This window comes from Gopherus flavomarginatus, chromosome 3 (assembly GCF_025201925.1).
Source record: "Gopherus flavomarginatus isolate rGopFla2 chromosome 3, rGopFla2.mat.asm, whole genome shotgun sequence".
Taxonomy (NCBI): domain Eukaryota; kingdom Metazoa; phylum Chordata; order Testudines; family Testudinidae; genus Gopherus; species Gopherus flavomarginatus.
The window spans coordinates 194,137,793-194,150,124 of NC_066619.1; the positions used below are offsets into that span (position 1 = coordinate 194,137,793).

At 42.3% G+C, this 12,332-nt stretch overlaps 1 protein-coding gene across 1 annotated transcript; it reads left to right on the plus strand.

Moving 5' to 3' along the window:
• Positions 1 to 1,037: 1,037 nt before the first annotated feature.
• RAB33B (RAB33B, member RAS oncogene family) lies at positions 1,038 to 11,736 on the plus strand. The gene is made up of 2 exons (XM_050946682.1): positions 1,038 to 1,384; positions 8,276 to 11,736. Exons 1-2 carry the CDS (start codon positions 1,145 to 1,147, stop codon positions 8,717 to 8,719), a joined length of 684 nt encoding a protein of 227 aa, XP_050802639.1. The 5' UTR covers positions 1,038 to 1,144; the 3' UTR covers positions 8,720 to 11,736.
• Positions 11,737 to 12,332: the final 596 nt, after the last annotated feature.

Consider the following 12,332-nt stretch of genomic DNA (forward strand, 5'->3'; position numbering starts at 1 on the left):
GGCTTGAGGGCCACATCGGGTTTCCAAAATTGTATGGAGGGCCAGTTAGGGGAGGCTGTGCTCCCCAAATAGCAAGGTGTGGTCCAGCCCCTATCCAATCCCCCCTGCTTCTCACCCTGACAGCTCCCCCGAGACTCCTGCCCCATCCACCCCCTCCCACTCCCTGTCCCCTAGCTGCCCCAGATCCCCTGCCCAACTGTCCCCCACTACCCCATCCAACCCCCCTCTCCTGACTGCCCCCTCAGTACCCCTGTCCCATCCAACCACCCCTACCCCCTGACATCCCCAAAACCCCTGCCACCCCATCCAACCCCCTTTCTCCTTCCTGACTGCCCTGCTGGGACCCCTGCCCCCATTCAATACTCCTGTTCCCTGCCTCCTGACCATCCCGCCCCGTATCCACACCCCTGCCCCCGACCACCACCCCTAACTCCCCTGCCCCCTTACTGCGCCACCTCAGGACCCACCTCCTCGGCCCGCTTTGCACGGGAGCCCTGACACACCATGTTTGTGGGGGCGGGGAGTAGGTTGGCCATAATCTTTAATTCCTGGAGGGCTGGCAACCCTACCGAGCCAACAGCCCCGGAGGCCTGGGGCGCGTTATTTAATCACTGTCTCGACCCCGGGGCTATTCCAGCGGGCAGGACGCGCGGCCGGGCTCGGCCCTGCGGGAGGAGACGCAACCCGCGGTGGGCGGCACCGGCAGGACGAAGGGGGAGGACGCTGCCTGCGCGAGCCGCGTCTGCCCCGTTACACTCAAACTCGCAGCGCCGCCCCTACACGACCCACTCTTGCAGAAGGGGCCGGGCCCCGCCCCGCGCCTAATCCCACTTCTCGCGATATTTCTAATACAACGGTGCTGCGGCTACCGAGGGAGATTGTCGCGGGAAGTCTCCTAATCTCCGCCAATCAGAGGCTTGACCTGTCCTGGGCGGGAGTGGGGCAAATCACCGTACGTGGCAGGGGCGGGCGGGCCTTGTTCTCCGATCCTTGGCCTGCCGCGGCAGCCAGGTGAGGGCGGTTGAGTGGCTGCCGCTGTAATGAGCGCGCGCCAGTGAGGAGCCGCGCTGAGGCTAACGGGTGGGCGCGCGCACGGGCGCGGGCTCCGTCCCCGAACCGTTCCATCCGGGCCCCGGGGAGGAGCATGGAGGCGGCAGCCGATCTGGAGTCCTCGCTGGAGCTGAGCTACTCCGGCGCGGGCCCTGGGGGGCTGCCCCCTGCGCGCTCCCGCATCTTCAAGATCATTGTGATCGGGGACTCGAACGTGGGCAAAACCTGCCTGACCTACCGCTTCTGCGCGGGCCGCTTCCCGGAGCGCACGGAGGCCACCATCGGCGTGGACTTCCGCGAGCGCGCCGTCACCATCGACGGGGAGCGCATCAAGGTACCGCCGGGCCCTGCTGTGCTCGGCTCCGCACGAACAGCCGGGCCTCCTGCCGCCGTGACCTCCCGTCCTGCCCCAGTGTGGCACCCGGCCCCGCCCGCTCCCCCTCCGGCCCTGACACCCCAGCGGCAGCGGCTCCCTCCTGGCGTGGGGGCTTCAGGGCCGTCCGGACCCCCTGCTGCCCTCTGGGCTGTCGGCCCCCGGCGGGTGAATGCGGCTGCCCTGGGGCTCCTATTGCCGTCGGGCTAATTGTCTGATAAGCTCAATGGGAGCTGCCGTCCTCCGGGCAAAGCGGCTGCCTGAGCAGCTTAAAGCCCAACGTAAGGCGCTGTCATGCCGCCTAGTTGAAGCTGCACTCTTGCATGCTGGGATCTGTAGTCCCTTCGGGACATATCTCAATAGCAAAGCATCAGGGGACCATATTATAGAAGTCTGATCATTGTGGTTTGTGCACAATCCCTTGTCAGTAGTAGAAAACGTGCACTGGTGTAACGAAACTGACAACCCCTTAGCTTGGTCTCTAACTGGTGTTAAAAAGGACACGACTAGCCCTTTAAAAAGTGTCTTGATTTCCAAACCCATCTACTGGGAGAGATGTCAGTTTTTACTGTGACTTTGCTTTAGATACATGTTAACAGTGATGCATCACCAATCTTCCCTGTAAAATGCAAACATTCAGGTCATGTGGGTGTGTGCCACTGTTCTGGAATGTGTATTTGGACTTAAGGCTGTCAAGTTAGTCTGACAGTGGTCTGAAATGTTTCCCAAATTAAGCTTCTTTTGTAATGCAGACATAAATCCCAAAGATGATGTGCAAGAGGGGGAGAAGATAAGATTCTGTTTACTGGGATACTTTATCTCTAGTGTCAGTTTCAAGATCTATCATTTCTGATGCAACTAACTTAACAACAGTGAGAACTCTGCAAATATTCTATATCAGAAAATGAAGGCTGTATCTAATAACAAGACAGTGGAGAGGTGTGAGGTGTTTTACACGTTAACTCAAGGTGTTCAGTGTCAGTTTTTAACAATCAATGTAATGTTCTTCAATGACAGATGTACTTCATTCAGATTGTCACACAGCTAGGGGCAGAAAGGAGGGAAATTGAGCATTGGAATGTGGCAGGTTGCATAACTAGATCACATCTCTTTCTCACTTCTAAAGGGATATTGTCCCTCATCTCTTCCCCCTTCCCAGTACCATGTAAGTGGTGGATGTGTTTACTGTTGATAAGGTATTCATAGGTGCTGAGGAAATGTGGGGGATCCAGCCTGGTCTTCAATTCTGAGATGCTTCTAGTAGGTCATAGGGCCATGGTATTACAGTATATATTTTTTTAAAGGAGGCTAAGTACAGGGGACACCAGTTCCTTCAGTCCTCCACCTTCTGAATCAGGAGACACCTTCCATTCATCCCATTCCCATGAAGCTGTATGATGATCTGCTCTAATTAAGACTTTTCCACTTGCTATGATCAGTCCCAGTGTTTTGGCTGCCAAGGGATTGCCACATGCAGGAAGGGTTCCATGTGCAATCATACTGTACATATCCATAGGACCCTTCTTATATTTCTTTTCTTCTTTTTTTTTAATTACCTAAACTCAACCCGTTTCTCTGTTTTCTGGCTCCTGCCCACTTATTTTCTTGTGTATGGTGGTAACACCTCTCAAGCAATGCCTGCTGGAGCAGCAGAGAGGGAAACTCATGAGCCTAATCAATCTATTAAGCCATGTCTACACTACAGATTTATAGTCATGCCAGCAGGTCAGTCCCTGGTGTGAAGAGGTGAGATCTCTGACCAACAGTAGTCATGCTGGCAAAAGCCTCTAGTGCAGACATGGTTGTACCAGCAAAACTGCTTTTACCATTATAGCTTGTTTCACTGGGGGGGGGGGGGGGAAGTAGGCTATGCTAGTAAAAGCACAGCTGTACTGGTATAAGCTGTGTTCACAGCAGGAGTGTTTTGCAGAGCTCTCCTAGAGTAGGCAGGCTGCTGTTCTTGCTGTGCCCTAGATGAGCTGCTAAAAATAGAACTCTTCCCTTGTTACTCTGGAAAGGTTTACAATCCCCTTCCTCTCTGCTGCTGTTCTCCTCTCCTCCAGGTAGCTGGATGATTGGTCTTTTGCTGGCTACTCATGCACTGAGCACTTCCCCTGTAGCTTGTGGAAATGCTGTGTCATTGGTAGTAACACAGGCACAATTCTTTTCTACAGGATTTTCTTACCTGGGAATTTAAAAAAAAAATACAGGGGGAGCCAGTGTTCATGTTACATTTGTATTGTAGACTAATGACTTGATTACTTTTAGGTCTTTTTGAAGCAGCAGTGCTTGTTGTGATATATGCACTAAAGCAGGGGTTGGCAACCTTTCAGAAGTGGTGTGCGAGTCTTCATTTATTCACTCTAATTTAAGGTTTCGCGTGCCAGTAATACATTTTAGTGTTTTAGAAGGTCTCTTTCTCTAAGTCTATAATATATAACTAAACTGTGTTTTTAAAATGTTTAAGATGCTTCATTTAAATTTAAATTAAAATGCAGAGCCCCCCAGACCAGTGGCCAGGACCCAGACAGTGTGAGTGCCACTGAAAATCAGCTCGTGTGCTGCCTTCGGCACGTGTGCCATAGGTTGCCTACCCCTGCACTAAAGCTATCTCAAAAAATGAGGGTCTTCTGAATTTTAACTTCTCATCTATTTGATTCGAGCAATCGAAACCCATTGTCTTAACTCTTTATTTAATTGAGGTAAATAATGACACAAATGAAATAAAAAGGAGGAAATCCCATAAATCATATCCGATGCCTTAGAGCACTTCACTGATTTGCAAAGCAAAATGAGGTGCAGAGAAATACATGAACTGTCTTAATCAAAAGGCCATTTATATTTTTTAGTTGGTGTAAACAATGCATACAAATTGTTCATGGTGAAGAAGCCTTTTTTAAGAATACTCATCCCCTCTAATTCAACTCCAAGTCTCTTTAGTTTAGCTTTGTGGGGGAGGGTGTTAAGTCAGCATATTGTTTAAATACCTATCCCTCAGCTTCAGTAGTTTTATCATGTTGTTGTTTTTTTTGCCTCAGATCTAATGTCCAAAGGGTGTCTTGGCTGCATCATACATTGAACAAAAATGCAACCCCTTGATGGACAGTTTATTTAAATTATGATGGAATCATAGTCTCAATATCAGTCCGCCAATATGCATTTTTCAAAGTGTGTTTTAATCATCTGTGCTGTGTTTGGGAGGTGCATGGGAGAGGGAAAGTACAAAAAGCACTCAGACTACAATCTGCAGAATCTTATATAAATACTGGGGTGTCTATGAGAGTTGACTGGCTAACAGAAGAAATGCATATATAAAAGTGAAAAACTTTGTGCAGCACTAGAGATACAGAAAGCCACTTACCTGCTTCATGATCTAACATATCAAGAATATATATAAAAACATAATTGTAAATTCATAAATTTCAGGTCCACAGTCTAAATAGCTGTAAGTAAACAAACTGTCCTTACATTGCAGCTTCTCATAAAACTTTTTTCCCCTTCTCTAGTGCATCAGTGAACAGTAATAATGCTCTGGGTTGCCTCTTTGCTCCAAATCTTCACTGTCACTTTCTTACCACTTAGTATAGTTTTTGTAATCTCCACTTTTGGGGGGAGAGTATCTCCAAGTTCTGCACGTGCCCAAGTAAATAAGTCAATTTTAAAATCTAGTGTTCTAATAGTGTATCATAAGGCTGTTCTGTAACTCCTCAGCCATATTCTGTCCCTGCATAGGAACTACCTATTTTACCGGCCATTATTTTGAGATGAAGAAAACTCTCCATAAATCTTTTGGCTTTTCAGGCTTATTGCCAAATCTCTAGAATCTGATCCCAGGAAAGTTGAGAAATATCCATTAAAAATAACTTCCTCTGAACCAGCCTCTGGGAAAAATGAAGGGTAAGAGAGAACAGAGTGGGTCCTCAGCTAGTGTGGATTGTCATAACTCCATTGACTTCAGCTGAGAATCCTCTCCCTGTTCTGTTGTTTAGTGAACTTTGTCTTAGAGAAAAATGCCAGACTGAAGTCCTTTAATTGTAGTGAAAAAAAATTATTTAGGTATCCAGTTGTATTTAGTCACAAAACAGGTATAGCTTTGGCAAGAGCAGTGCAGCCTCCTTACCCCCTTTGCATTTGAGTCAGGTGATGTCCTTCTCACACTGCCTTGGTGCCAGTGTGGGAGAATTGACAGCAAGGAGTCTGCTGCCCCTGATGCCTGCTTACTACAATGGAAATGGGGAGAAGTAGTTGCAGGGGCAGTCCTATTCAGCCCCTGTAGCCCAAGGGAATGTTCTCTGTTGCACTGTGGGCATGGAGCATGCTCAGAGCAGGTAGAATCTTGGGAGAATTGAGCAGCAAAGCTCTTTCTAACCTCTACTGAGCATGTGCTGCTTGGAATTTTTTGGAGGTTTCTAACTTGGCCAGTTTTATGTGAATTTCCAGAAATGGCAAAATGCACATCTCTGATACCAGGGGGAAGTCCTTCCCCTTCCTCCAAACTTCAAATCTCTGTTACAAAGCATGGAAGTAATAGCGTTTCTCAATGGAACAGTTGTAAGATTTTTATTTTGTAACGTGGACAACATATTTTTCACTAATCTCTTTCTCAGAAACAGCTTGAACAGTTTTAATTGAAACCTCAAAAAGTTCAGCCTTAGCCACCTGGCATGGAAAATTTCAGCCCTATTAGCTAAAATTTAGCAAAATTATAAGTAATTACAAACAGAGTCTTCTAATGGAAAGTGTTGGGCAACCTTATCTGCCTATAATGAAGCTGGTACTTTTTCTTTAGGAAATGGACTTAACCTGCCAACTTCTGTAGGATGTCTATTCAGAGGACAACTTATTGGTCAACACTAGCCTGGTTTTGATTTAAACTAGTGTATTAGAGGTGTAAAGCTGATAGCCTAATCTCATGATTCAGCCAGTTCCTTTCAAAAGAGGATTCTTGAGTCTGCAGGGACCCATGTTCTTTCTCTCAAGGGTATGGCTACATTTGGAATTTCAAAGCGCTGCCCCGGCAGCGCTTTGAAGTGTGAGTGTAGTCAGAGCGGCAGCGCTGGGAGAGAGCTCTCCCAGCGCTGCATGTAAACCACATCCCTTACGGGTGTGTAGTGTGCAGCGCTGGGAGCCGCGCTCCTGATTACACTGACGCTTTACAGCGCTGTATCTTGCAGCGCTCAGGGGGGTGTTTTTTCACACCCCAGTTGCAGCGCTGTAAAGTGTGAGTGTAGCCAAGGCCTTTGAGCCTTAATTGCAAATCACTATCATAATTGGGAAGTGGAGGGAGAAGGAAAGTGAAATAATTTTAAAAATAGCTTTCTTGCATTTAATTCAGGTGCTAATTGCAATAATAGGCTCCTTTCCAAGAATACTCTGCATATATCAGGAAAGCAGTTAAGAGAAACACTGAAGTAACAGCATAAAATGTGACATATCAAGTGATCTCTCATTTATGCTCAGTCTAGTTGCCCCATAACTGAATGTTCCCATAGCTAAAGCATATGGTACCATGTACAATTTTATTGTAAGTAACTTTAAATAGTAAATTTAAACTGGACATTTTTATTAGCAACAACATAAGATATTATTCCACATACTGCATCTCATAGCTTTGTAGTGAGTCTGAAAGTCAAGTGCCATTGACCTCTCAAGAGTCCTAGTTCCTGCACAATCAGACTCTTAGTTGTAAAAAAAAACCCAACCATTTTACTGGCATTTTTATAAAGAAATGCTGTATAAACTAAAGAAACTTAAAGGGATGCATGTATAAAACCTAGTCAATTCAAAAAAAACAAGTAGTTTCAGGTACTACACTTGCACCTTAATCAATCCCTGCCAAATTTTATGGTTTATGGTTACATCATCTTATTTTGAAAATATTACTTTCCCTTATTGAGATGTGAAAAATGTTTGCAAATATTTTTCACATCTTAAAAAAGTGTTGTAAAGTGGACCAAGTAAACAAACAAGGTTAAAAATAGAAAATCTGTTTTTATGCTGTAAGAAGTAGTTTTTCCAGAGGAACTTCTGAGGAAATTAAAGGAAGAAAACAATTTTAGTCCAATTTGATCTCCTAATGTTGACCAATTATAGAGCACAAAGGAAGTCCACCTTCAGTGTGGATAGACATGGTGGGAACTTGTTCCAGAGTTCAGTTTCTCTACTTTCTTTATGTACACTACTGACAAATGTATGTAAAAATTAAAAAAAAAAAAAAAAAAAAAAAGAGGGAGAGGGGAATGACACATTTACAGTTAACTAGTCAAGCTATACAGTTATCTGCCATTGTGGATAACTTGGCTTTATGCATGCCTAACTCTGAACCCTCAAATCTCCTGAAGGCCATACCTTGAAAATGTTACCTTATTCAATTATTGAAAAGATTGTAGGTGTGGAAGCATGTCTGATGCAGAGCTCTATCCTCTGACCAGCTCAGTACTAACAGTGGGGAGAAAACTCTCTTCAGCAAAATAACAAGTGTGCTGAGAGATATATATTTGTTGCTCCTTCAAAAAAAAAAAAAAGGCTTTTATTACTGCACATTCCAATATTCTTTGATGTAAGATTTTACAAAATATCAGTGTCGGTGATCAAGCTAAACACAACACTAATTTTTACATATCTTTAATTATGAACAAGTGGCTTTGAAAACAGTATTTACGTAACATTTTGTAACCTTCAAAAACTGCGGTGAAGAGCAATAGAATTTTCTTCAAGAAGTAAACTTCACAATATGACTAATACAGAGATGACCTATGTGGTTTTCATAGTTCAGAATGATTTATATCATTGTCCAGCATGAATTGAAATCAGTTCTGCTTTTGTTTTCTCTGTTCCTTTTTGCCCTTTTAGATCCAGCTGTGGGATACAGCAGGACAGGAGCGCTTCAGAAAGAGCATGGTGCAGCACTACTATAGGAATGTACATGCTGTTGTGTTTGTGTATGATATGACCAACATTGCCAGTTTTCATAGTCTGCCATCATGGATAGAAGAATGCAAACAGCACTTGCTTGCCAGTGATATACCACGGATTCTTGTTGGAAATAAATGTGACCTGAGAAGTGCTATTCAGGTGCCTACAGACTTGGCTCAGAAGTTTGCTGATACTCACAGTATGCCACTGTTTGAAACCTCTGCTAAAAACCCCAATGACAATGACCACGTGGAAGCCATATTTATGACACTGGCACATAAGTTGAAGAGCCACAAGCCATTAATGCTTAGTCAACCCCCAGATAACGATAAGATACATTTAAAGCCTGAGCCAAAACCTGCCATGACCTGCTGGTGTTAGATCACAGTGTTCACGCAGTTATCACCTTGTCTTATTTGCAAATACTCTAAAAATATGATCTTGGCAGGTTTTAGTATCAATTATGTATGATCTCTTTGGCACTTTAATGTGTGTTTTTCTTGTGTAGATGTGCCACACTCGTATCTCTGCACTCTGCTAGCTCAATTACTGAAGCTTCACTGTACATATACAGAAAAATAGACTTTCAAATGAAGCTTTGATGCAGCAAGTTCACTTAAGGTACTTGCTGCTTGAGAGCATTTCCATCACTGCTGGTATGGTTAATAATCCAGTTTGTTTATTTTTGTTGTTTATTTTTGGTTAGCATTTCATTGGTTCTCCTGCATTATACCAGAGTTTTGGAGTAGCCAAAGAACTCACATCTTCGGCTCACAGAGGATGAGTGTTGCGAAGTGTTGGTTTTATGGGTGTCTGGGATAATGACACAGAAGACTTACCCATTTCCACTGCATCTCAAAGCAGCTGTAGATGTGTGCTGTGAAAGGAGGGAGCATCAATAAAGATCAACCTAGAATGTGAATGTGGGGGAATACCATTGGTCTCAGTTTGTCATTTCACCTCAAATCCTGGCTATTCATACGTGGCAAAGGGGGTAGAATCTACAGATTGTCCTTGCCCTCAGATAGTTATTTAAAGCCTAAAACATGATAAATTCTTTGTAATTTGCACATTTTTATCCCACATGCATCCTTCTTATGAAAGATAATTTGGTTAGAGCACAGGGATGGGATTTGAGGGAGTATCCAGATTTCTAATTTGATTCAGGATTTCCTGCACTCATGTGCTGCAGAATAAGGAGGAGAGCTAAATCAAACTGCTCTCATAGAAAGTGAATTGGGTTTGGAGAATGTTGTTATGCAGTAACATCACATGAGTTCATGTTGCTCCTGTGATTTCAGTGAAAGAGTTCAACTTCACGCAACACTTGAATAGTTGTAGAGTTAGAACTATCACTCTGCAACATGTTTCTTCCCCCCCTCCCATCAAAATAACATAATTTTATGGTGTATTGTATGTGTCTGATGGCAGACTAATATCGACAGCCATAACGATCATGACAACTTCCAACCTAATTCAGATTTCTTCACTTGGATCATTTAAGAACATATGCTGTCTCTGAATTGTGTATCTCAAGGTAAATAAATGTACTCCTGTAGTCTAAAATTTGAGCCAGGTTGAGAGAAACAAGTACTGACTTGCGTTTTGTTTTTAAAATCTGAAAAAGTAATTTTGAAGAGGAAACTTATTATGCATTTTAAGAACTAAAGTATTTTGGAAAAAGTGCTGGTTCTGATGCCCAGTTGCCACATACAGACCTGTGCCTTAGCTTTTGAAAGTGTCAAGGCCACTATGTTTTAATAGTAGTAAACTGGCCTCTGACAGGAAAAATATGAAGGCAGATGTTCTGTAATTGAACTTGGTGACAAACTTCCAAATAGTGTTCAATTCATGCCCACTTGCCCACTATTATAGTAGAATGATATATTCTCTTTAAAGAACAGAGAAACTGGAAATCCTTTAAAACGTGTAAATACAGAATCATATAAATTAAGTATGCAGAAGACCTACTGTGTCATTTTGTTCATCCCCAAACAGATTTTCCTTAATAGATCTTCAGGTTAAATCCTGCTTGAGTAGCCCCTTAGAGTTCTTTTGCAGAAGTAAGGTGAACTGGGTTGGATTTTTAGAATCCTCTGCTTCCTCTCGCTTTGCTTGGTATTGCAAGCATTTCATTTCAGTTGTTTTTTGTATGCTTGTTTGAAGGTCATGTTTCATATTGGAAAGCATTCTGCATTGCACATATCTGTATGGTTACATCAAAAGGGAATGTAAGCCATGGAACTTAATTCAGCATATAACATTATCTGCAGTGATCTAACAATAGTGTGCTTGATTTTTACATGTTCACAGAAAAAACTTAAAAATAAGGAACTCTCCTTAGGATGTGTATTGTAGGATGCTGACTGGAAATTAAGCACAAAGGTCATTTTAGAGCTTTGTCTACTATTATCCTGATGGTCATATTATAGTATAGTAAATAACTGAAACAAGTAAATTGTATTAACCAAACTATGAAAAGTAATAAAGGATGTAATTATTCTATAACATGCTGTGTTCGTGAAGGAGAAAATCCACTGGCTTTATTCTAGATTTAGAAAGATCTATTTGACCTAATCATATTGGGATTAAGGATTTTTAGGATTTTTTTTTTTCATTTTGAAACCAACCAACTATTTTTGTAAAGCCACGACTGTGACAATTTTATTTATGCAATACTTGAAAAAGGGACCTCTGTTTTTATCTTTTTCAGACCTTAAAGAGAATTTGATTTATAGTCCTAGAAATAATCAGCTTTTTAACACTAGGGACCTTAATGACTTTTAAGAAGGGATTGATCTTAAATATATTTGTAGTATTACAAATAAATATGGTTTACAGTCCTGCTGGAGGATTTTTTTTTCCACTTATGTCCTTAATCCTCTTTCAAAGGACTGATCTGACGTGTTTGTATAGTATTAAGTATTTCAAACTTTCTAATCTTACTTTTTTTATTTTTTAATATTCCAAAATCAGAGGACTGAGAGTAAGGCAATAAATCATGTAGACACAATATAAATGTTCAACTCTCAGTAATAAGCAGCTGGGAATCTATCATAAGTTTCATTTAAGCAAATTACTTACCATTTGTAAATAAGGGCCCTGAATCATAACTACATGAAATAATGTTTAGCTGTATAATCTAGTCTTTTCAGCACCAAGCATGTTTTGATATTTCTGCCCTAGAGACTGTGGTCTTGAATTCAGGATCCAGTATGCTTCCCCACTTGCTGTAGTAATGTTCTACTCACAGAAAGGATGTCCAAGGTACTGAATATTTTGTATATGTATTTTCATCCTACCAAAATAAAATGTTATTTTGTCTGTTTTTATAAACAAACAATAACATTGGCACAATCCCAGCAACCTAATAAACTGGCTTTGCCATAAATACTGTCCATGGTCTTCATTTGTATTATATGGAGGACATGATGAAGCTATCTACACTATAATCAGATAAAAAGGAATCCATAGTCTTCACTGATCTGGACAGCAACCTGGTGAAAGAGACTTTGTGCTTGGCCCTCTGCTCCCTTGCAGAGTGACTTTCTCAGTACATGAAATAGATATCTATGGATTTACCCTAATCTCAGCTCATGCACCCAGTCTATTTCCTTAAATGAATAATATACCGCTTATTACCTTAAATGGAGTTACCTAGCCACTTCAATTTAAACATGTTGGATTACATAAAACAAGTTTATTAACTACAAAGAGATTTTAAGTGAGTACAAGTAATGAGGCATAATCAGAAATGGTTACCAGAAAACAAGATAAAATACTTTCTAGTGCCTGTCTTAATAAATGATACTGGATTGAATCAGTTTCTTACCATATGCTTCTAGCAAGTTTACTGACCAAACTCTTTGGGCCAAACCTCTCCACCAGAGTTCAAAGGCTGATTCCTTTGTCATCTAGTATGCAGAGAAGGCGATAGGTGCGAAGAGGTCTTGGGGTGTTTAACTCCTCCTTTTTATAGTTGCAGTCCCTCTGA